Source organism: Pyrgilauda ruficollis, unplaced genomic scaffold (assembly GCF_017590135.1).
Source record: "Pyrgilauda ruficollis isolate IOZ18807 unplaced genomic scaffold, ASM1759013v1 scaffold224, whole genome shotgun sequence".
NCBI lineage: Eukaryota > Metazoa > Chordata > Aves > Passeriformes > Passeridae > Pyrgilauda > Pyrgilauda ruficollis.
In genome coordinates, this window is record NW_024521873.1 from 305,001 (window position 1) to 330,711 (window position 25,711).

The 25,711-nt window shown below is 41.6% G+C and overlaps 1 protein-coding gene across 1 annotated transcript in view; it reads right to left on the reverse strand.

Moving 5' to 3' along the window:
* The window catches only part of APPL2 (adaptor protein, phosphotyrosine interacting with PH domain and leucine zipper 2), a 33,665-nt gene extending 15,714 nt beyond the window's left edge, over positions 1-17,951 (reverse strand). The window contains exons 1-5 of the mRNA XM_041468665.1: positions 17,727-17,951; positions 12,894-12,992; positions 2,757-2,816; positions 2,199-2,270; positions 257-344 (exon numbers count right to left, since the gene is read on the reverse strand). Of these exons, the coding sequence (XP_041324599.1) occupies positions 257-344; positions 2,199-2,270; positions 2,757-2,816; positions 12,894-12,992; positions 17,727-17,780 (373 nt within the window). The 5' untranslated portion in view covers positions 17,781-17,951. The remainder of the gene's footprint in view (positions 1-256; positions 345-2,198; positions 2,271-2,756; positions 2,817-12,893; positions 12,993-17,726) is intronic.
* Between the last annotated feature and the right edge of the window lie 7,760 nt (positions 17,952-25,711).

A 25,711-nucleotide genomic window follows, 5' to 3' on the forward strand; every position in this document is an offset into this window, starting at 1 on the left:
CCCAACAAAGAACAAAGCTGTATATTTTTAAACTTGCACCATATGGTGCATAAAATGTTATGTGGTGAACTTGAACTGGTTTTGTCTGAGTAAGAGCATGCACCTGTCAATGAAACCGAAATAGCAGAAAAAAACCCCACAAACTTTTCTGTGAATCATCAAAGAACAAATTAATACATGGCATTATTTCTCAGTTTGTGATGAAATAAACAAGCAGGAGCATATAAGGAAAACTGAAACTTAGAATATAACTTACCTGTGAGATCTTTTTCTCGAAATTGTATTATTGGGAGAATCATTGTATCTGCAAGCTGTTTTGCCAGTTCAGAATGAAGAATATTGAGCTGAAACAGAGAACTGTTCTAAGACACAATGTACATAAAAAAACCCAAACCACAGAGAACATCAAAACACACCAGCCATTTGTGTCCAGTGGATATAATGTACTTCAATGCTTGAAATACACTTCTCATGGTATCTGAGACAGATGGGGATGTCTCCCTAAATGCTTCATTCCTGCCTGCTATTTCGCAAGGATCCAAGAACTTCTCAGCTCCCACATAATGGATTAGGGCAATTCACTTGACCATTAATTCTAATGCTTAACCCAACAGGATTTAAACTGTAATTATCCTTTATTAACCTGTTTTTGTTAAGTCTCAATGCCATGGAGTTACAGTCCCACCACCATAACTACAGTGTCTTTCCATGAACAAGGGTTAACCAGGACACAATCACAACAGGGGGCAACCACAACAAAAGGTCCCATTCAATATTTTACCTTCATAGCAGTTCCCCATTCCTGTTTTTGTGTTTCTAAACCTCAGCACACAGCTGTTTTAAAGCACCCATGTGGCACCATTTAGGATGAAGGCAGGCAAGGCTCTCATGTCAACAGTGGCCTGCTAAGAATACGAGACGTGTGCAGGGAGGACAGCTATCAATCACACTGCTGGAGCACCAGGAAGGTGCCACACATTGAGGTGACATCCTGCCTATTTGCTCAGTGTCCTGGATACCTCCAGGCAGCCTCATGCAGGTAAGGCTGAACTGAGGATTTCCCATGAGATAATACAATTCAATGCTGACAGAACAGACAACTAAAACAGGAACAAGGGGAAGCTAACACACAGAAAAGGAGGCCAAGGAACGGAGCAAGTTCTCGTGAGGGAAAATGTAACTGACAGAACTGAGGAGCAACTTTCAGCTTTCTGCCTCCAAATGGCACCATTCTTTTGAAACTGGGAAGGAGAAAGTTCTTGTTTTGATCTATTTGGAGCTCACATAAGCAATTGCAAGACTTGTGATAAAAAATGCTCCTTTCAAGCATCCTGAGAACACACATGCAACAAGAAAAGCCTAAAAAAGAAGCAAACCTTTGGGATTCCTCTCACTACATCCTCAGAGTTATCCATGGGCTCTAAAATTTTTAACTTACTTTTTGTTCCACAACCCTCTCCCCTTTCCCAAACAGCAGACCAAACGACCAAACAGTACAGCCTTTTGCCTTCTTAATCAAAGTTGGAAGTAGACCAACAAGAACAGATTTTCTGATGGTACAGCACTGCTCAAAGCAGAGAAAGTGATTCAATTAAACCTAAGCAAGAAGGATCTAGATATCAAGGCCATACTGAAATGTTATATTGGCAGGTCTAACAAAAGCATTTACAAACACTTCCAGTACTTAGCAGAATCCTCCAGGCCATGGGGGTATTCACTGCACACAGATTCACTGTCTTCACCTCACAGTACTGCAGCCTTCCTCAGACATCTCTGGATTCTGCATGATCTCACAGCAACTAAACTGCAACTTTACCAATTCACAGCTGCCCTGCATCCATACCTAGCAAGTTTTGGAGCAAACTGCAGTGTTTAAAGCTTAGAAATGTATCATTTTAATATGGAATTATATAAAAGATTGCCCTAGCCTAGATGACACATCCTGTTTTAGTCTCTCTTTAAGTTCCCCTAGGAAATTCAGCCTTGCTCTGAGAATAGAATATGGGATGAAGCCACAGAAACCGCTTTAACCATTATGGAAGGGTGGTATCAAACTTCTTTATCCAAAATTAAACTACTCTAAAACTCAGGCACAATCTAGCCTTCAGTGGGAAGGCTCTGAATCAAAAGGAGAGACCCAATGAAAAAAACACTAATATTCTGTATGGTAAAAAGAGAATATTAACAATTCAAATTACCTCATCCACAACTTTTGAGAAATAATGGAGGGTGGATATCACTTCTTCATCTCCTTTACCTAAGGCAAAATGCTGGAAATAGAAACACACATTTGGTCCATAAATTAATAAAGATGAATATAAAATACAACACACGTTTTACTACAAATCTAATTAATATTTCTACAAAATAAAACAAATGCTAAAAATAAATGTAAAAACAGATGCTCATTAATATACATTCTTTTACCCTGCTCTTTTTGTGTTAAATGAATGGATTTTGGACAACACTTAATTCTTATTATACTCATTTTAAAGTCATAGAACTGGAACAAACTGACTTGTATCTTCATAAATTTATTAACTCAGATTTTGTACCTTTTTGGGTTTTTCCTAAAGTAGTTCTTTTATTTTTTAAAGATTCTCAGAAATGACCCAATTCCCTTGAACATCCTGGGGGAATTCACAACTGCCTTCGCATGAAAGCAAATGCCCTGAGCACTTCCAGAAAACACAGTTTAGAGACTTCTTCACAAGTGCTGAGGCAGAAAAGAAATCAAAGTCATGTGTTGAACATACCTGCTTTTCATAGGCAAGGAGCTGCTTCGAAAGCTGTTGTGTGGCAAGACACATTTCATTCTACAAACAAAAATGACACGTTAATAGAAATAATGAAAGGTCCCCAGTGCTGCTGTTACCACTAATTTGTTAGCAACTTCTTGACTGAATCTGAAACTACTTTGACAAACATTCAGTTGTGTGCAAACAGCTAGTCCCAAAATACCTGCACAGATGTCCTGCTTTCAGTTAGGATAGAGTTAATTTCTTCTCAGCAGCTGTTACAGCGCTGTGTTTTGGATTCAGAGTAAGAATAGTGCTGAAAACACACTAATGTTTTGGATTTTTTGTGAAGTCGTGTTTATACTAAGTAAATTATTTTTTTTCCTTGTCCCACACTCAGCCAGTGAGAGGGCACGCAAAAGAAGCCAGTGGGAGGGAGCACAGCTGGGACAGACAACCCAAAAGGACCAAAGGGATATTCCACACCATGGAACATCATGCCCAGTAAATAAACTGGGGCAAATACCCTAAAGGGAGGCCAATCTGGGTTCAGGAAGGGAGCCCTGGCATCAGTTAGTGGGTGGTGACAGCTGCAATGTGCATCACCTTTTTTTTTCCCTTTTTATTATCATTATTATTATTTACCATTATTATTTTACTTTATTTTCAATTATTAAACTTCCTTTATCTCAAAACAAGTTTTACTTTGATTCTCCTCCCCATTCCACTGGGGTGATGGGAATAGAAATGGGGTTAAGCAAGCCCCACAAATGGGGCTGGCAGAATTTCCAGCTGGGCTTAAACCATGACAACAGAGAAGCAGCAGTAAGAGGTACATACTTCAGATCTACAGTTTAACTACTTTGAACAGAGCTAAGATTTGGGCATTTGGTTCTAGGCTTGGGTTTCTCCCCATCACAAGAATATAACAAAACTAGAACAACCTCAAAGATGTAGGCTGCCATATCAGCATAAGAATGTTTCACGCTGGTTAATCATCTCTCCCCAAAACCTACATCAATAAAGTGAACCAGAAGATGTGCCTCCATAATGCATTCACGCTCAGGGAATGTACCAATGTCATTACAGCACTTTAAGTGGCTACAAGAACACAAACCAGCACATCTCTCTTTTCCTGAAAATATACACACACTTAAGATGTGCTTACACCAGGAAAGATTCATAGAGAAGTTGTATAATTTTACTTGACAGCTGGAAAAACCAGACAAGCACCTGGATATGTCAATCTTTAATCAAAGTATTCCTAACACTAGCATATCAACTGCTCTGTCCCTGATCTGTTAATGAGGACTTAGAACAAGAATACAAGAAAAAAGGGAAGGGGGTAACTGACATCTGTCTCAACCCCTATCAGATCCTTCTCATCCTCAGAAATGCAGAGAACTAGTAACTTTAAATTTAATTTTAAACCTTAACAAACTATTCCTGTCTTCAAATATATAAGGCCATAGAGAGTTTGTAAAACTAGGAGCAGATCTCTGAACTGCTTCAGTAGAGCCCTTTTTACTAGGGCTGATACAGAAAACCATTAAAACTGGGACAGAGCTCGTGTGCTTTCTTATTGTCCCATATCATCCTGAGTAAGCAGAGCCCAGCACAGCGAAGTATCTGGGCCAGAGACCCTGAAACACCCTTTGCTTTGGCCTGCTGCCACCTGTGACATACTGCGTTACAGCCTGGTGCTTCTGCTCCACCTTGGCATGCCAGGAACGGGGGCTCATAGGGCAGAAGGGCCCAACTTTCAGTCAGTGTTAAAGTGTGCTCAAGTGCTCAGGGGAAAAATAAAAAAAGCCAAACCAAACCAGCCACTGCATGTGAACATAGGACAGGAAAAGCTGAATGAGGTAATTTTGACCATCTTAAAACACCATGGCGATAACACTCCCAGGCAGGAGGATATGGCACAGCAGAGGCTCCCGAGGCATCAACAGGAGTTCAAAGCTGAGATAATGTGGGCTCATGCTCAGATCATGCACACCCTATGACTGTTCTCACTTCACAGTGAGGGATTAGTCTTATTTCTTGTCTCAGCCCAATTTATTAATAAGCACACTTTCACACAACAGTAATGCCAATGGTTCCTGTAAGATTTACAGGAGTTTTTACAGATTACGTAGTTTTTACAATGAAAAAGCTTTACACAAACACTTGGTATTTAAGTATTTCCCAAGCTAAAGGATGGAAAAGGATGCTCTGCCTCATAATAAAAAACAAACCCTGTTAAGGGTTTGTTTTTTATTATGACATGGATAGGAATGACGTTTAATTATCCGTCCCCAAGCAGTAAGAACACCAGAGAGACTGTGCCACCTTCAAAGTGGGAGCTAGCAAGCAATGAGTTTATGACAGGGAGGACAGGACTCCCTGCAAGTATACAGAAGACATTTAAAGGGTTTGTTTGTATGCATGTGGGAGGAAATTCATATTACAAAAAACAAGCAGAAGTTCTCAGACCTGGCATCTTTCTCATAAACACAATCTCAAAGACAGTCTTCTTGCAGTTCCTACCTAGCTCTAAGTCCTCACACAACAACTGTGATGCTACCTATAAATTGTACAGCTGGATCAGGATGAGAGAAATCTTTTGAAATAAACCAAGTATCAGAAACATGCCTCTTTTCCCCATTTGTTTCAATTTATTTATTCCTGCAAAGTCTGCAGTTTTGTGATCTGCTCTGAATCTGGAAAAGACATGCTTCTGGCCTAAGTCTGCTAACACTACAAGAAGCTTCAGAATAATGGGCTGATACAAACAAACAAACAAAATCCCCACACCCAAAAAACCCTGGCCAAAGACACCCTGTTTTTTTGTGTTCACCATCCACAAAGCTTCTACCAGTTTGGTTTTTAGACTCAATCCTCAATTTCCTCACTTAACATTCAAAGGGCATCACTACTCATCTGTGTGGGGCAGTTTGAAGATGGGCAGTGTAAAGAGGTGTGTGGAATAAGCCTCTTCCAGGGGTCACCACTCCCCAGGAGTGGTCTCCAGTATGTGACAGGATAATGGGAGAACACAGAAACCCTGAGGATCTCAAAGGGGTGTAAATGAACACTACCTTACCAAGTACACAACCAGGCTACAACAGTTAATTACAGACCCCAAGCAGACATTCATAGCCTATTACTCCAGACACAGAACAAATTGAGATGTGTGCCTGACACAAAAGTTACTTTGGGATTTTAGGCTGATTTGGGGACAACAGTTCCATGTACTACTCACAAACCACTACTGCCAGCTGGTCACATTTTTCATTTATTGGCTCAGTTCTTTGTGTCAGAACACCACAAACTTGTTACACAATCCCTACCCATGTGGAAAAATTAATCCTTGGTCCTTCATCTTCCCTCCTAACACCTGCTAGACTTAGTTCCCATTAGAGGTACAAAATCATTCATTGTATCATTTGGGAAAAAAAACCCAAACAAAAACCAAAACAAAACAGACACACGTTCAAAAACTGTAAACAACAAAAAATTAAGCTAGCAAGCTGAAACACACTCCATTGCATAAGGAACAGGAAGCAAGTAAAATGCTCTGCTGACCTAGTGGTAATACTGCATTGCTAAGCACACTAATCTGGGAAAGTTTGGTTTAATCCTCCTCCCATTTCTTCCTAATCAGCCTTTTCCCCTCCCCCTGCCCTGCTGCCATTCAGTTCCAAGACTTAGAAGTTATTTGCATTGCTTCATTGACAGATCCACTAAATCCAGGCAAATTATTTTAACAGGTTTTAATCTATTTCCAAAGCATTTTCCCATGGATACAGCAACACTGATTTGCTTTGTCCTGAAGTGACTGCAATGCAATATACCATTGCAAAAGAAAAACTACAATACATTCCTGACTCTACATCTCTTCCATATTATCCTGACATTTCAGAATTCATCCCACATTTATGGAGTAGGACACCTATTAATATATCAAGCAAAAACTCAAAAAAAAAATCCTGAACAGAAATTGAAGCTTTCTAAATGAAGGCAAACTTAACCAGTAGTGGGCCTTGCAAATAAATTCACTTGCACTAAATGGTTTTGCTTAACAGGTAAGACATCTCTGCAGCATTAATATAAAAAAAAAAGTGTAGCAGAAGGAAGAAAAAAACATATGTAAATAAGTATAATTAAATCAGTAGTGATTACAGATGTGCTGACTTCTTTTTCCCCCCTTTTCTCTAACCCTGGCTTGCATGACAGCCCTAGGAATAGATTTCTACAAGTCCAATTCAAATGGATAAGGTAATGGAAGTGGGTCTTGATTCTAGCATTAATCTACCAGAAATGAAAAACAGCTAGTTTAAAAAACATTGTTTACTTTTCAAGTTACTTCAATACTTGATCCAGCCTTCAAATAACTCAGTAGGGAAAAAAAAAGTCCTTCTTACTTTCTAAGCTAGTGCTCAGAGTAAAGACATGTGGTTGATTCCACCTTCTTCATTATCACTTTTATTCACTAAGCTGTTCTTATTGTCAGAAGAGACTGATTTTTCTCTAACCTCTGTAATAAAATATCCATGCCATTTACAATTTCCCAGTGAGGCAGTCCCTCCATTTTTAGGATCTCTGTATTTTTCCAAAATAAACTCCGAGGACTAATCTGCTGAAATCCAAAGATATTTCTGTAGACAGTTGTCTAACAGACAACAGATTTGATGGCATGTAAAGGATTAAGTCGAGCTATAAATTAACTTCTAAAGACACAGAACTATTCCAGCACATCCAGTTCAAATCCCAGTCTAATGAAGCTTTCTGCGAAGCAACCTCCCTACTCCAGCTACAGCTGGCATTTTTTAAACTGCAAGGAACTATGACACAGAACTGCCAAAGGCTGCTTCATATAAACAAGCAAGACACTGGTAAAGGTATTTATCCATGCACTCTGTATGTGCAGAATGACACATAATAAATTTTGGCTTACATCTGGGAAAACTTAATGCCTCATCAAAGAGAAAAAAGACCCAGATATGTGGTTGAAGCAGAAGACCCAGGAGGTAGTTGCAGCCTGTCCACCCCTTCAGAACCAGGCAACACATTTACCTTTAAAATCAGGCACAGAACAGAAAGAACTGGGTCTTGATACAACAGTTTTATGCAGCTCCATTTACATATGCTTATCTTCTGACAAAACAGAATTATCCAGCAATCTAGTAAATGGCACAGTCCTGCAGGTTTAGGTTTGCATATTAAATGGCTTGGAAACATGAACCCAGGGTTGCAGAAGCTAAGCCTCACCAGAGTGCTCAGGCTGCACAGCACTTTACAAGATCAGGCTAACATATGGCTTGCCCTGGTGCTGATTCACAGCATAGCATCCCATCCTAACAAATGGGAACAGTTCAGCAAAGGATCATCCAATAGCTCCAAGGAACAGAAGCCACCAGTCAAAGCTCTGCTGAAAAACACCAAAAGCAGCTACAACAGGATGGTTAGCTCAGTACAGAAAGAACCTCTTCTGTCAAAACAATTACTATCAGCACGGTATCCATACATTTATGCTGCCTCAGATCTCCAGATGCCCCTTAGCACAATGCTAACCTGTTTCCAGGCACGGTGAAAACTCTGACTTTATAGGCAGCACTAAACCCAACGCCCATGCCTTTGTAGATAACATTAGTTCTCATGTGGTAATCTTCTGCTTATCTCTGTCAGCAATATATGGTGAATAAGCCTCAAAAAGGTAAGATGCAAACTTACAAGTATGGAATAATAATACACACAGTATTTCACAGAAGTCAGTGATGACAATTGTAGTTTATTGCAAATGTTTGTCCCATTCTAACACTCTGTTGAAACTTCTCTATATTGAATTAGAAGTTTATAAAATGCTAACTTAATTTTTATTCCATCAAAATGTTTTAGGAAAAAAAAGGTCTTATAATTTGAAAAGCCAACCCAATTGCTCCCTTAGACATGAAAAGAAAATAATTAAAAGAAAAGGTGCATCAGTGCTTGCTTGCTAAATAAGCAAGAACTCTCAGCACTTGGGGTGAGCTATGCAACATAATAAATATGAAAGTCCATGCATAGCCTAAAGAGCCTGACACCCACCTACTGAGTTACAGCCTCCTGAAGGCAATACACAGGAAAATCAAACAAGCAGCACTGCTGAAAAATGCAGACGTGAGGAATCATGAATTTGCAGAGAAGTAACACTTAAAAAGCACTACTTAAAAAATAGCTTGATAGATTCAAGCTGTCCTGACACCCATGTAATGTGGTACCTATAAACCAAGACTATTCCGTAACTGTCAGAAGTTTCTCTAAGAGTCTGGATGTAAAAAGGCAGTGAGCCACAGTGGTTGTTGCTGCTTTGCCTGTATGCCTCTGAAATCACAAGAGAAATGCTCACAGAGACAGAGATGCTGAACAAGATCATACTTCACAATTCCCATGCTTTTCTCTCTCCAGATATATTGATAAAGACAACATGTGCTTTTTTCTACTCCTCTTCTGACATCACTGCCCCTCTATCTAGACAGGTTTGTCAGGACTCCTGAGATGAAATATCTTTACAATGACAAAATACTGCATCTTACTCTCCTCTCATCTGCTCAACTGTTCATCCCTTCTAATAGTCAGCAGAGACACAAGAGACTCCTAAGTCTCCTAAAGGCATTTTGCTTCAAGTGAAGATTCGCGGCTCAGCCATTTCTAGAGCATGATGAAGAACTGGAAATGATAGCAAAGCTCTGAAAACAATTTACTGTGACAGTGGTCAGGAAGGCAAACTGGACACACTTTGCTCATACACTATTGCAAGAGCCTCAGCATTGTAAATTAAGCAAAATAAATTTTCTAACAGTTGTTGCTTGCTCCTCCATTATAATGTTGGTAATAAAACATCCAGATTGACAAACACAACATTCACAGAAATCAGCAGTATTGCCAGATGCAACATCAGGGCTTGCATAGAAAAAGGAAGCACTACAAGAATAAACTCTGTAAGGAAGATCTCCTGTATAAGACCACTACTGTGGTAATATTCCAGGGTACTACAGCACAGCTGGGACATCTACAGTAGGAAGAGTAGTATGTGCTCACATGGGTGTGGTTTATTTGATGAATATAAAAATGCTTCACTGTGCCTCACTGTATTTAATCACATTGGTTTGCCAGATCAACCAAGCCTCACACCTCCAGTGCTACTTTCGGGTTCTGTGACTTCTCCTTAATCAGAGCATCAGGGCAACCTCACTCCTCCAGCGGCACTTTTGGGTCCTGTGGCTTCTCCTTAATCAGGGCATCAGGGCAACCTCACTCCACCAGCGTCACTTTTGGGTCCTGTGGCTTCTCCTTAATCAGGGCATCGCACACTGCATCTGCCTTGTAGCATCACAGCCTCTTTTGCACTAAAGAGTCACCACCTGATCCCATGTGGTGTGGGTGTCCAGGGAGGTGAGAGCACTGTCCTCATCCTGCAGGGCAACCAGAGGCTTGTAAAGCACTGAGGGCCTTGCAGCCAAGGCAATCTGCTACCCATGCATCTCCCAGCTGCAGCCCAGGCAGCAGAGCCGCTGCTGCACAGGATGCTGCACATCCCTCCTTACACTCTTTCTAAAGTCCTGCTCGAACACTTGTAAACCTGAAAAGATGTTTAAAAGGATTCCTATTTTCCTAAATGTTTTTTAAAAATATGGGCAAGTATTTCTTTTTCACACTCCTTTCAAATGCACTGATCCAAGTGCTTAAAGCAATTTAAGCTGTCATTTTACAAATTTAGTGTGGCTCTCCACACAGAGCAGTGTTTTGGCACAGCTATAAACAGCTATATGAATATAACCACACAGTTAATTAACAGCATGCAGTTGGTACTAATTGCTACTCCCCTGAGACTGCACTGAATCTCTTCAGAACCTTTAACTATTGTTATATGATCACAAGTTGAAGTGGTTTGAATTACACGAAAATCTGAGATTTCATCACAAGAAACACCAAATTTCTAGTAAGCTAGCCAAAAAAAATCGTGAAAACATGGTTAAGTCATCTGGGAAATGTTAAAGTTCAGAAAAACTATTGAAGAAAACAGAATTAACATTTTTTAAACTGTCGTAAGTATTTTCAGGGGGCACAAACCCTGAATTTTCAGTACTGGAGACTAGTACAACCCACTGATGCTTTGTCTGACTGCCTTGACTGTGATCCCAGTTATTTTATGGCCATTGCTTTAAAGTAGGTCAGTAACTGTAATTCCTATCTTACAGACACAGAAATCAGAGGAGGAGATGACAATGACTTTGCAAAGAGAAAATTTGACTTCGCAGAGACAAGATTTAAGTCATGAAAATAAAAAGGCAATTTCGGAATTGGCTTCTCAATACTCTCAGCTTTTACAGGGTTGGTAACACTTCCTAATATGCCGCTATTGAGGCCCAGATAACACATCAACAAAAGTGCTTTTTCTCTCAAGCTGTGATTAGGCAGCCAAGAAATACCACATACATTTTTCTTAACTGTCCATAACTAGCTTTATGTTTAGTAGGCAGTTCAGCATTACCCTTCTATTTCTACATCTCAAAACTGCATCAAACTCCAAAGACCTGTTTTAAAGACTGTATCAAATATTCACAAGTGACTGAATATTTACATCAAACTAAAGTAGTGTTCAGGACAGAAGTGGAGAAAAAGTGCAGGAAAAATTAAGTAGACTCCGTAGGACTGCAAAACAGTGATGGGTAAATGTACTGAGACAATGAGAAGAAAAAGGAAATGTAATTGTGGTGAAACAGAAATGGAGAAGTCTAAAAACCAAGATAAAAAGGAAGAGGCAAAGAAAAGCAAAAAAAAGCCCTTTTTCTTGAATCACATAGAGCAACCACTTCCTAAAATTCCATCCTAAAATGTCAGCAGCAGCGGAAAAGGACATGAAGCCCTCAAGTTGGACATTAAAAATCAGATTTATCTCCTGATTCCCTTCTTCATCCTTTTCAATCCTTCCCAGTCTTTGCTGTCAGATTCCTACCACACAAGGTGCCCACACTCTTTGTTGCTCTTAAAGCACAGTGACTCTGCCAAAATGCCTATCCCTGACCTTCAGTGTTGATTTCATGCCATCTCTCGAGCCCTCGGCCATGCCCTGCATCATTTCCTATGTACCTAAGCTGTGCTGCAAACCTCTGGCTGCTCTTCATTTGCACAACATCCAAGACGTGAAGACTTTGAAGCTCTCCAAAGCTGGATCTTCCAGGTGTAGGCAGCCAGATCCTGGGGAAATGGTTCTTCCATGTCAAACTATCAGTCACCCAAAGAGCAATCCCACCAAATGGATGTACACTTGCTTATAGCAAGATTTACAGCTGAGCTGATTTCTAATAGTGTAGGGATCAGGCACTCTTCAGGGAAATTCAAAATACCCCTGAGCTCTTAACCTCTCTGTGGGCTTTGATTTACTGGTTTAAGAATAGAAAAGTTGTTTCTAGTGAACTCAGGAATTTAACCTACATAAATACTTGCAAAACTTCCATGAGACCATGTATGTCTTTAAAGACCCAGATATGGCATTTTGAAACACCTAATTTTATGCACATGGGAATCAGCTTCACTGAAAATCACTCAGATTTACATTTTCCAAAGCACTGGATATAATTTCTCTTACAGATTTTACCTTCAAAGGGATTTAGTCATCTAGGTCACGTAAACACTCTAGAAAATGTTTTTTTTTCTGCTCCTGCTCATTTTTTTTTCACAACTACTCTAGGCACTTAACTTTAGTACGAACCAAAGTGCACATCTGCTCTGTAATCAATGGACATGGGCAGTTCCCTCCATGAGGCGAGTCACAGCATCAAAGCGAGGTGCCTAAAGTCATTGTGCAGACCTGGGAATCGTGTCTGCATTTTGGCAAGAAATTTTGTCAAGGCTCGCCTCCCAATGTACCATAAAGTAAGGACACAGCACAGTTTTATTCTGATTAATTGTTTGCAGACAAAGTAAATAACTTTTTTTTTTTTTAATGACTACAACTTTTCTGAGCATCAAGGCAGGAGGAGGTTGAGCTATCAGATTAAAAACACCCACAACTCTTCTTAAACCACAGAAGGAACATGTACTTAGTAACTCTAATGTAAATAACAGCATCATAATAGCAATTTATCTTCTAATCCACATTGAACAAAAGAAATACAAATGAAAAATTACCTGGGCACCATAGACTCGTTGCATTGCCTGAAGCAACTGGTTTGTGTATTCTGTAAGGGTTCCTGCATCTTCTTCAAAGACACTGAGCAAAGAACGAGTCTTCAATAAAAGAAAAAAAGCAAAGTTTTCAGTCCTAAGTAGAATATTAAAAAGAATCACACAACTACAAAGAGATGGTAGTAAAAAGTAAAAAGCAATCAGAAATAATATGCCCTCGACTTGCATGATTCTGTTTATTCAGAATCTCTAAACATGTGGAAATAGGTTCTTTTATTATGGATGGTAAATTGAGGCACAAGGATGCAAACTAATAAAACACTACAGCCACATCCCAGTTCCCAGGCTCCTACTAATAGACAGCCCTTCCAACATAATTAGGAATGTAAAAAATCCTGAATATCTTCCTGCTGACGACAGTAATTCAAACCATGTTAAGGACCGGGGGTCAAACACCACTGCTTGCTCACTTTACTTCTCCAGTGTCAGACTGCATTGAAAGCACCTCTTTCCACTGAGATAATTTACACTCTGTTATTCACTCCCCACTGTCTTGAGCAACTCTTAAGGAGCCCTGGCCAAAGCAAGCTGATGTCACTGGAGTGTTCAACTCCAAGAGGCAGACAAGGATACACCCATGCACTGTACTTTCTTCACTTTGGTAACTCATCCTAGCCAGCAAGCAGGAAGGGGAAGGAAAAACTTGGGTTATCTTAAAGACACAAATAAATTCCCTTGGTTTGTTCAGGTGGAATTGTCAGGAATAAAGAATTATGTTGCTGACACAGCTCCCAAGATGGGATAAAAAAGATATTTCAGAATAATGCTGGGCTCCAGAATTTGCTAGATCTTTACAATAATTAAGGAGGAAAGATTGTCCCTTTAACAAACTCATGATCCATACTTAAGTCTTAGCTTTGATAAATCCAATCTATTTGAGGCTAACTGGAAATGTCTCTCCATCTGTACAGCTAACCCATACGACATTAATGAGCTCCATCTTCTTACATGAGGGGCATACATAAACTCCAGTACTTTCACAGACATGTCAGTCCTGTAAAAGAGCAAGTCCTTTATTTATCCCCCTCTTACAAGAATCTCTAATGTACCTGAAGTATCCAGGTTCAAATTTGGGAAATTTATTTTCAAAGTTTTAAGATATTCCACTATTTTAACAGAAGGCACATGCATTTTTCCAAGGCATTTTTTCTTCTCTGCAAAACTCTCTGCCCAGACTTTCTTTGTTCTGGAAAACTTAACACCAGCATCCCTCAAGAATCTTGGCCTAAGATTACCTATCATTTCATCTCTGCTGAGAAGTATCCAAGCCAGAAAGTAGTGCTGCTCAGTGGTTAAAATACATGACCTGGGAATCAGTCTTTGGGTTTTCCTCAGAACCTTCCTCCTCTGAGTACCTTTAAAAGCTCTCAACAGTTCACTTGGCTGATGTGCTTTGCTGCTACAACACCTCCTACCTGAGAGATGCTGGCAGTTTGGGAAGCTAGTTTGAGATCCTAGCGTGTAAGTGAATATGCATTACAAAGTACTCTTCTCAAATACAGTGAACATAAAAACCAGAGAATGGAGAGAAGTCCAAGTCAATGAAATTGATACCAGGATCCCAAATGTTCAAAGCACCTTTGTACAGAACTTCCCTGTAAGGACAGTGGCATGATTTTGAGTTTTGCACATTAATATATTATTTCAGTAACTGCAAACATATTGATTTTCAAAAATATCTGGTTTCAAATGTTTTATCTTCAACAATGTAAAGCAAAATAATGTCAACAAACTATTTTGTATCTATGCAGTGCTCAATTTGTGTTACAATGGCACCTGTTTTGTGTTACAATGGCACATGAAAAGTACAGGGTACAAAGATGGTTAAAAAATAAATCTGGGGAAAAGAGAAAATTATAAAACTTGACACAATGTTTATCAAGCCAAATCTCAAGCCAAAACTCAAAGGTTATAAAGAAATTGCCTGAAGTAGGCTACAAATCACCCACTTCTGCCTGCTGGAAAAGGTTTCCAAACACAGGAATGTCAGCTGCATTTGTAAATTTTACTGAATTTTTGCAGACTCAGATTTTTCATTTGTCTAAATACGGTTTGAGGCAGAACAGCGCCAGGAACCAACTTCTGAAAGTCTTGGCCTCTGTTATTAGCACATTGTTCAAAAATAATAAAACCAATAAATTATTCAGACAGTTTGGAAGTTATTCTTGGAAATTTTTACATTTAAGAATACCCTGTAAAATCACTGTAACAAAATACCAGCATGTATGTATTTTCTTTGTTGCTGTTTTGACAAATTTTGGAATAGCAGCTAATTCTGCTGAAATAAACTAGTCTAACCCAAATATTAAGCTAACATTTAGGAGGCCCCATTATTCACAACATTATCTCAGCTTCTGGAAGGATAGGAAACAATTTTCTAGTTTCATGTAAGTACTTCCCTTGATTTTAGCATGACTGCTGACATAAATTTTTCTCTATTTTGTAGCCAAATTTTTCTCTAATTTGTAGTCAAAATTAAGACACTTCTTATGGCCTCTTTCAGTCAGTGTCTGGAGACAAATCAAGACAAAAGTACTGTACTGATGGGGAGAGATAAATCAAGTTCCAGAAACCTGATGAAGAAATAACTTTGGCCTAATTCTCCTCGGTCTTGCATGTAAATCACATACTTCCCACAGATTATACAAAGTGAGGTTACATCCTCATTTCACCATCCCTTTGCACTCCTGTGACTGCACAGAGCAGGAGAGACTCATCTCCTTCTTGCAGAAGTAACTGATCCTATAAGATGCTTTGCTGCTTATTTCTGTGGAACAGAGACTAACTTTTTGTTTCGATTTTGTGAATCTAAAGCTCTCCCCAGGGAAAAAAAAGTAAAAAAAAATATAAAAGACTGAAAAAGCCCACTCTTGCTTCCTTGCATAAAAATAATATATTTTAGCAACACTGGGTCATTATAAAAATTAAACAACATCCCTCCCTCTGAAAGCTGTAGGGCTTGAAGAAAAAGCAATGACCAAATCAGGGTAAAACATCCTGGCAATACTCAGGTTTATGCATTGCATGGTATTCCAGTGATTGCAAAGGACACGTTGACAGACTTCATTTCGGGACACAAGAAAGACAACTACCTCCAAATTCAGTTCAGTGCATTGTTCAGCTGTTTTCAGTCAGCGTTACATTTTTAATCACTGTGGGAAGTGTTGACTGAAGAGGTAAATGAGTCCACTTCTCCTGCATGTCAATTTATTCAGCTTTAGGAGGCAGTGGGTATTTTAACACTAAAAACATTACTAACTACCCATAATGAATCTAGTACGTTCCAGTAAACTGTGGAACACAAAAAAGCTCAGGCTGGTAAGGAACTCTGCAGGTCACCTTGTCCAAATCTCTGCTGCAAGCAGGGCTGACTTTGGTGTAACATCACATTACTCAACACTTCTTCCAGCCCAGAGCTTAAAATTCCTAAGGGTGATTGCAAATGCGCCACATCAAACAGATGACGGAAATCCTTCTTACTAGAATGGGATTTCATGAAATTACAAAAAACGAGGCTAACATGAGGCAATTAAGATAAGACCCAAGGCTCATTAAGTCACGACAGGTGCATTTCCAAACTTTCCTTCAAAACATCTCATGACAGACTCTGTAACACCTTGCAGTAATCTCCTCTGCAGCTCACTATTCATTCCTCCTCCCGATCCATCAGCAGATGAGTTAGGATTACGAGTTAGCTACCTGGGAGCTGCACCCATACTGATCCACCCTGCCCTCATTTGTTTATTCCCTGCTTCACCAACTACTTTTGTGTCTCGCTCTGCACCATGCTTTGTCCCCAAGGGCATCTTTCGCATCTCTCAGTAGAATTTCCATTCTTTCCCCTTCCTATTACTTCTCTCTTCTACTCACCAAGCCCCTGAACACATCAGGACATGGCATGTTGTTCTCTGTGGGGCTTCCACAGTGCCAGGGGTGCCCCGTGCAGCTGCGGCACACCGCGGCTCCCGGCGGCGGGGCACGGGGCGCTGCACCGGGCCGAAAGGAGCGACATCCTCCCCTGCCCGCACTCGGCAAGGGCAGCGACCGCCTCTCCTCGATCCTCACACCCCTCCCTAGGAGGTCATCTTCGGTGGTATCCACCTCACTTATGCTCATGGAAGCTCTGCATGGGAACTGCGGCCCCTGAGGAGCAGGCACGCTGGTACTGACACTCCTCCAGACCATTCTGTCACTGGGGCCAGGTGACTCACCGCGCACAGGTGTCCCTTTCCTTCGGGGGAAGCCAGCGCACCTAGCCCTGCGCACCTGTCCTTCCCCGACACGCCTCGGCTCTTCAGGGCAACCCTCACAGCCACCGAGCGCGCAGCCAGACGGGACGGTGCGAGGGAAAAGCCACAGCAGTTTCACTAAGGGCGAACGGGCGCACTGTCCCCCGCGCTGGGGGACAGACCCCGTCCCGGGGGACGCCGAGGAGCAGACTCTGCCTGCTTTTCCCCCGACGAACGCCCCGCGGGACACCAGACCTCCCCCGCGGCCGCACGGCTGCCGTCCGCCCGCCTCAGCGCTTCCCCGCTCCCCGACGGCTCCGACCTCCGAGCTCGCCCCGACCACTTCCCCGCCCGCCGCGCCGTCCCCCCGCACCGCCCCCAGCACCCCTCTGCCCGCCACGGGACGCTGCTCCCCGGCCCTCGCCCGCTCTCAACCCGCCCCGGCCCGGCCAGACCCGCGGGCTGCCCGCCGGCACCGAGCGCTCAGGTGCGTCACACCGACCGACCGACCGACCGACGGACGGGCTGCCCCGGTAGCTGCCGCTACCTGCGGGCTGTCCTGCAGAGCCTCTTCCAGGAGGAGCTTGTCGACGGCGGGCATGTTGGCGCTGCGGCGCGGCGGAGCCCTGGCAGGAGCGGGGTGCGCGGCGCTGGCACGCCCCGGCGGCGGGGCTCGGCTGCGTGCGTCCGTCCGTCCGTCCGTCCCCGCGGGGGTGGCCGCGGCACTTCGCAGGCACCGAGCACAGCTGGACGGCTCCGCTGGCGGGGCCGGGGCCGCTCACTCCGCCCAGTTTCCGTCCGCCGGAGGAAGCGAGTCACGGGGAGGGCCGGTGTGGGGAGGCTTCCTGCCGCCATTAGCTCGACGGGCGGCGGCAGCGGGCGCAGGGGGAGCGCGGGCTGTGCCGGCCTCCCGCAGCTCCGCTCCCTGGGAGCAGAGTGGCGGGAGGAGGGATGTAGCAGCGGCCCTGGGTGCCCCCTGAGCTGAGAGAGGCTGTGAGGGTGCGTGGGTGTGATAAAAACCAGGGGAAGATCAGCCCCTCCAGCCTGAGCTCGTGGGGCTTGGGGACCTCTAGCTGTGGGCGAGCCCTTTGCTGCTCTCCTCAGGTAGCGCGGCAGGGACACACTTAGGGCATCAGCACAGCCGCTTGCTTATCAGTGACCCTCCTTTGTGGAGGGTCTGCGTTTGTTCTTGTCCATGGACAACTCTGCAAGTGAAACTCTGGGACCTTGTTGTGCTCCAGACAGGCAAATCCCCGCACAGCCATAGCCCATAATACCATAACCCCATAACACCTGGGGAGTTAGAAGGGATGCATTTTGAGTTACTGGTCCTTCATGTACTGAGCTATGTTTTTATGTGTCTTGATGCTGTTTTAATTGTGTTGGATAACTTCAGCATTTGGTCGCTAACGTGGATTCTTGGTTGAACAAAATTAATATTTGCAAAGTAAGCACAGCTTGATATGTATTTGATTATGTACATGGTTTTGAAGGGTGTCCATTGCTTTTAGATGCCTTAGCTTCTCCAAAAGTCCAGGGTTACAGATCTTCCAGGGAAGTTGTTCCATTCTTGTCAACTGTAGCTTTTGTTGCTCCAGTGTGCCTTTAGATAAAAATGGAGATACTCAAATCCAGAATCTCATTGAAGAAAAAAAAAAACCCAAAGCCCAAAAACCAACAAACAAACAAACTACCAAAACCCCAAAATAACAACAGCAACAAAACCCAAACAAGAAAAACCCATTTCTGAAGACTTCAGGAAGAGTCCTGCCAATTAAACAGAATACACAACCAACCATACTGGCTGTAAGATGCTACCATCTTTGAAGAAATTTCACAATCTTCAGATAACTTGTATTGCTGGCCTCTTTTAAAAGAAGAAAAATAATTCTAAAAAATGCAGATCGTGTTGTAAAAACCTCCAAACATTAATATCAGCCAGCTTTTTGCATCTAAGTCCCAGTGAATTTTTCCACTTTTGTCACTCTTAAGAAATAGCAAACATTTTATATGACAAGGTGATTGCTAATAAATATTAAGTGTTTTTTTTTCCAATTAAAAGACTTTTTGCAGATTGGCTGGATGATTGTTTGCTTAATTATGTATGAGAAAGACCACTGAACCCTGTAATTTTGGCTAAGGTATTTCTGTGTGTCTGACATTGATTGGTATTGCTTCTGAAGCTTGTGATGGGACCTTTAACCCAATGTGCCAAGCCGTAACAGTGGGACTGCTCCACCAGTCCTGAAACTGGACTCCTTGTTCCAGGCCTTTGAGTAAGAACAGAGGTCCCACATTTAGTTCTTTTTCCTGTCTGAATAAAGACACTGAACCATAATAAAAATCTCTAGCTAGTACCAAAAATACCATGGATGACAGTATGTATTTACACAAAGAGAAAATAAAAATAGATATGGATTTATCATAATAATGTTTTGGAGAATTTTAGAATGGTGAAAAGAGGCCAGAGATTTTATTTTCTACAGAATATGAAATGCCAGTTAGGCATTAGGCTTAAGAATCCATGATCACATCTGAGCCAATTTTGTCAGTCTGTGTTAAGTCTTATTTTTCTTTCATCAGAGATTTTGAAAACATTGCTTGAAATTAATAGAGAACAAGAAAACCATGCTGCATCAGATTTTCTGTATCTGTTAAAGTAAGTTCAGGGCATTTTTTAAATATTTCCCAAATACTTAGTTTTAGTTACAATTCTTGCCTCTTTCTTTCCCCTTCTTGTCGTGAAATAGTTCAGCAACAGCTCTTACATTGAGTTGAAGTATTTCCTTCACCAGGACAGTATTAAGGTGGTTTGTGGTTTTATTTCACATCACTACAATAGCCTGGAAGATTTTGTCTTCTTCCTTTTGATGTCTTTGTTTAGTATGAGGTTCAAGAGTGGAAGCCTGTTGTCATTCCAAAGTTCAGAATAGTTATTTCCAGAACAGGTTCTACTAGTCTTATTTAATTAAAACAAAAAGCACTTCATTAACTTACTGAAGGGTGATGCTTTTTACTAGTTGTCAGTCTTTGTTGCATCATTTCCTACACAGCTATAAACTTGGCAAATTGCTTATTTATGGTGAACAAAATGTTTGTATTGAACTTTACCAATTCAGTCCAGGTGTTTTTAAATTTTAAAAAGTTGCCTATTAGTAATTGAAAATAATTTCTCAGTCACTTAGTTTTATTGGGTCTCAAGAATTATTCTTCAGTTTTGGTAACTCCAAATAATGTTTCTAAAAGAATTGAAATAACCCACAGTACTGCCACCAAACATTTAAGCAATTTATCTATGCAGCATTAGCAGTATTATAAAAAGAAGTTAGGTACCTTGTCCATGGGCAGTCCTTTGGGTAGAGGTGTCTCATTCTTTGACACAAGAAAACACGGTTTCTGGGTTTCCTGAGTTTCCACGTACTACATCCAGGTACTAAATGCAATATACTCACTACTACAAAAAGTCATGCTGACTGGAAAGCACTCTTCCAGCCGTTCTAGGAACATTGAACATAAGGAAAGACAAGAGTAGGCACAGTACCCAGAATCAGTCACCTGACTACTCCAAAGACCTGCCATGGAAGCGTGAAGTGAGCTGGAGATCACTACCGGGAAGCAGTGTGTGTGTATTCCGTAACCTACAGATGACTCAATTATGTGAAAAAAAATGGCTCCTAGGGTGTGTGTGAAAACTTTAGGGAAAAAACCTCAGAAAGGCTACAATTAAAGTGATCCATACTGCTTATAAAACTAGCAAGAGATCATAGTATCAAGTAAAATCAACAAATAATTGAGTGTTGAGTATGAAGTAATTGATTACATAAACTAATTTTCCTGCTTCTAAGAAAAGGTGATGCTCCCTTCCAGCAAAAGCCTGACAGTAGCCAAAAGATCTCATAGCTGGGAGAATGATCAATTTTAAAGGAAAGAAGAAAGTCTGAATTCATCTGGAATTTCAAGATTTGTCTTCTAAACAAATCTCTTGGCAAAATGCTATAAAATCTTCCAGTATTACTGTAGGTCCACAGAAACTGGTGCATCTTCAAACCTGAAATTGGGGTTTTACACAGGACAGTCTTGTTCCTGTTTGAGGATGGCCAGGAACATCCCTTGGTAACCAGCCAGTCAAGTCTGGCCCTGTGACAGGACAGGAAGGACCATGGTGTGAGGTGGCAGCTGGGACTGTGCTTTCTGCAGGACTGAAGGTGTCAATGCCATGCTTCCAGGTTTGCCCAAGTGCTTTCCCCCCTAACTGCCCAACACCAGCTCAGGGCTGGAAGCAGCAGTGCCAAGCCTGGATGGTGCTGTGCCTGAGTTAATAAGCCCTGCCAGCTTTAATTGGACTGTTTGGAAACAAGGCAGCTGTTGTGCATCCTTAGTCTAATTTATTTCCAAATTTCATAATCCACCCAGTATTAATGGAGAGCTGACTGTAATTATTTTTTTTCTGGTTAGACTAGTTACAGAGTAAGTCATACTACATCGTGCTCTCTTTCTCATATGTTCCATTATAACTTTAAAGAACTTATTGCATTATGCTTCCTTTTTGGCTTCATACCTTGTACTTTACAAGAAATTTCTGAGCAGTGGTGTGCTATTTGCTAAGTCAGCTGAATATATTTATGCTTTTAACAAAGTGTCTCATATTCTTCTTTGTGCTCAGTAAAAAATCTTTGAACTACAGATGACTTTTAGACATGTAATAATTTACCATAAGTTGTGCAGCTTTATATAAATATATATATAAATATAGAGGATATGTTATATGATAGTAGCAATAAATTGCTTCAAATGTATACAAGTGAAAGATATGAAAAGGGCTCTCAGTACTTTCACTACCAGAAGCATCCCAAAACAATTTTTTAAATAGTATCTGAATAAATTACTGGTTAAATTAATACTAGGACATCTGATGTACTGGACATGTCTTGGACACATAGGAAACGAGTATCTTGTGATTTTGTGTGTGACCCATAACATAATACTGGGCAGAAATAAAATTCCACTGAAATTATGAATTGCTATGTGACCAAGATGTCGTATTCTTTGTTTTAACATAAAACACATGGCTTTGTTTATTTCCATTAAACATGTTAGTAATATGCCAAAATGGATATGCACAGATGGACTGGCTGGTGGGATGGATCTAATTAAAACCTCATTGAAGGTGAAGGGTATAACTGCCATCTTTAATTTAATGTAATTTAAGGACAATTAAGTCCCCTCCTATAACCAAGCCCAGCAGCAGTCTCCACCCAGATACAGAATAAAGATATGGTTTCAAATGCTGGAGTCACTGATGGCAGTACCAGCCAGAGATGTTGCCACCACTTCCTCCACACCTTCCTCTGCCCTGCGCTGTGCGGGCTTGGATAGTGTTGCCATGACTGTTTGTTTGGGGGCCTGTCTGATTTAACAGTTTGCATTTGCTTTGCAAGAAACAGGAGCAATGAGATAGTGGGTAGTTCATTGGAGAATTACTGGAATATTGTAAGCTACAAGTTTTATGTTTTTGCAGTGCAAATGTCAATACACAGGTTCCTTTCTCCTTCTAGGTGTGCTTTTTGTGATGTATGTTGCTCCCTAACCTGCTTCAGGTGACGGTCCAATGGTGTTCAGGACTGTCTGAGGAATGGTGAAAAATCTTTGGGTGAAATACAAGAAGTGACAGAAAGAATAATACAGGTACTTCATCAAAGAAATGCGTATCTGATATGATTCTGTACATTAATATGAGACCTCTAATGCCTGACATATGATTATGAAGTGCCAATAAATAACCTGTTAGACATAAAGGGTACCAGAAGTCAGAAAACCACATTCAAGTGCAGGCTGGATCTGCAGAAAAGACCGTCAATTTAGTGTCAGAGGGAACCTGCTTTTTTAGTCTTTGCAACATCAATACAAATATCAGAAGCAAATGCACTTAATGTTACTGTGTCTAAAGCCAGCTCTTGGTCTAATTTTTTTATCATGAGATCACATGAACCAATCAGTCCCTGTACTTTTGTGTTTCTTTCTGAACAACACAATTGAAAAATTCATGTGGTCTTAATTCTGGTCACTCCCTTTGATTCACTTTTGTTCATTTTTCTATGGCTGGTTAGGCTAAAAAAAGCTGAATGATAATGTCTTAACATTTATATATAGCAGAACATACCTTAAGGCCTATTAGAAGTCCAGAAAAGGTCGCTGGCGTGATTGTATCCTTTTTGGTCTTCCTGTTTGGACTCTTTTTGTTCTCCATACACCGTGTAGCACAAAGGGGTCTGGGTACATAACTGAGGCTGCTGCAGACCACGGGAGCCCCAAACAGCTCTCCTGCCTGCTTCCCCCTTGAGCAGAGCCTGTCTGTGCTGCCCAGGGCAAAGGCAGAGCAGGATGTGGTGGTGCAATAGGATGTCATTTTGTATTTTTGGAGAAACAGCAAAAACCTCGGAGGACGATACAGAAAGTATTAAGGAAACTCTAGGCAGCACCCAAATAGCACAGATACCACAATCCGTTTGTTTCCTGCTGGGCAGTGACTCCTCCCAGCAGGCTGCTGAGACAAGGTCAGGAGCCCCAGTACACGAGCAAGTGCAGTCGTACAAGGAAATGCAGTGCTGCATTGCTGCCCAGGGAGCAGGTCTGTGCACCCCCAGTCCAGCTCAGCAGGAACCCTCTCACCCCAGAGCTCTCTGTTCCTCCACAGTGCTCAGATGCTTCCAGTGTTGCAAGATCAGATGTTTCCAATTTTTCTTCCTGTGGCGGCTGCTTAAAAGTTCTTCTGCTGTCTGGAGAAAGCCAAATACTGGGAACCCTTTCCTGTCATATGACTGGACCTACTGCTGCAAATGAGGGGCTTGCCAGACAGCTGGAATTCTGCAGCATGTGCACTGAGCACTCCATGCAGCATTGCTGCTGGAGGCTGGGTTGTTGCTGTGGCGAGCTGGTGACTTGCTTTAGTAGGGGCCAGTGAGGTGGGTGAGGGAAGCAGAGTTGAATCGTTATAGGAGAGGTTGCAAGCCACACATTGTCATTGCCCTTTGTAGCTGTTGGAGTGTCTTTTCAGAGGTGTGCTGCCCGTACAGCATGGGTGACAGAGCACAGCCCCTAGGAGGCTGACTGCAGGGCCCGACTGCTGCTGTTAGCAAAATAATTCTTCCAGCTGGCAAAGCTCTCTCAGTATTTTCCTAGGATAAAGGTCACTGTGAGCAAGGTACAAGCAAGGTGAATCTCACCAGGCTATGGGCAGCTTTTTGGGCAATAAACTGCCCACCATATGTGACTGCTCAAGCGCCTGAACTTGTGCAGTATTTTGCCTTGCAGCTGAGAAGCTGCCCCACCCTTTTGCTTTCCATCATGTGATTTGCCATGCAGGCAGGTGGTTTGTAACCCTAAAGCAATGCCGTATGTTACCTGCGCACTTGACAGCCCAGCTCCAGTCCTGCAAACTTAGAAACTTGTGTTTAGCCTGTCAGATTCCTGGAGATTAATCAGGCATATAAATGTTGGCTGGATCAGTAAATAGTTTCCCAGTTCTTTCAAATTCATTTATGGTAACACATTGCTTTTCCTTGTTTTTCTTTCACATTTTAAAGCCAGAACATTTAGTTCAAGGGTCACATACAGTCATTATCTTTAAATAATCTGTAAACGTAAGTGCTTCCAAGATCCTAGGTCAGCAAGTATCTCTCAGTTGAAGCATGAAGCCTGCAGACAGCATGTACTGCTGTAAGACTCAACAGCACCTAGTAATGTGCATAGTTTTTTTCTTAGAAGGGACCAATGGTTTCTAATTAGTTTTTCACCCTCTCAAATCACACTTCTGTGAAATAGCAAAAAGAAAAAAGTGCCCCAAAAAAGAGCAGTATCATATCTGTTACTGTGAGAACATGAATAATAACGCAATGGAAAATGTTCTCATCAGTGTTTAAACTAACTTAAAAGCTTTGAAAGAAATCTGTGACAGAAGAGAAGTTGCCAGAGTTTTTCATCCCTCCCCTGAACAGAACTGCTTGTGCGTACGGAATTTCAGAGGTTTTGTAAGATTTGATTTACATTGCATTGTAGCATTGCCAAATGGAGCAATGTTCTGTACTTTGAAAACTAAATCAAAAAGGAGTGGCTTTGTTTCAGATAAGTGCTCTGGTCATTGTTAGGTTTGAGCCCAGATCTCTTCTTATTTTTGCTGTTGTACATCTGGACTGGTGCTGCCGGTACCTGTGGTTTCACCATATCTCAGCCTTCTCGGGCAGATTTGCTGTGAGGGGCTTCCAGGCTGTCAGCTCCCCATCAGACCTTCCCCAAGTGACATGTGCTTCTTATTATGAGATGAGAGGGATTTGGGATTGGTTGGAAAGTGACTGGCCCTTCTCATTCTGGAGTAAAGAGAAAAGCAAGTCCTTGAATCCTAAATGCTCACTGTCAGAAATCAAAGAATTAAATCTCCACAGCAATTATTTTAAGCTATGTTCATTGTTTTCAGACAATTCCCTTGCATTTTAGGAGCCCCAAGTCATGTATTTTGAAATGCCATGCAAATACTAA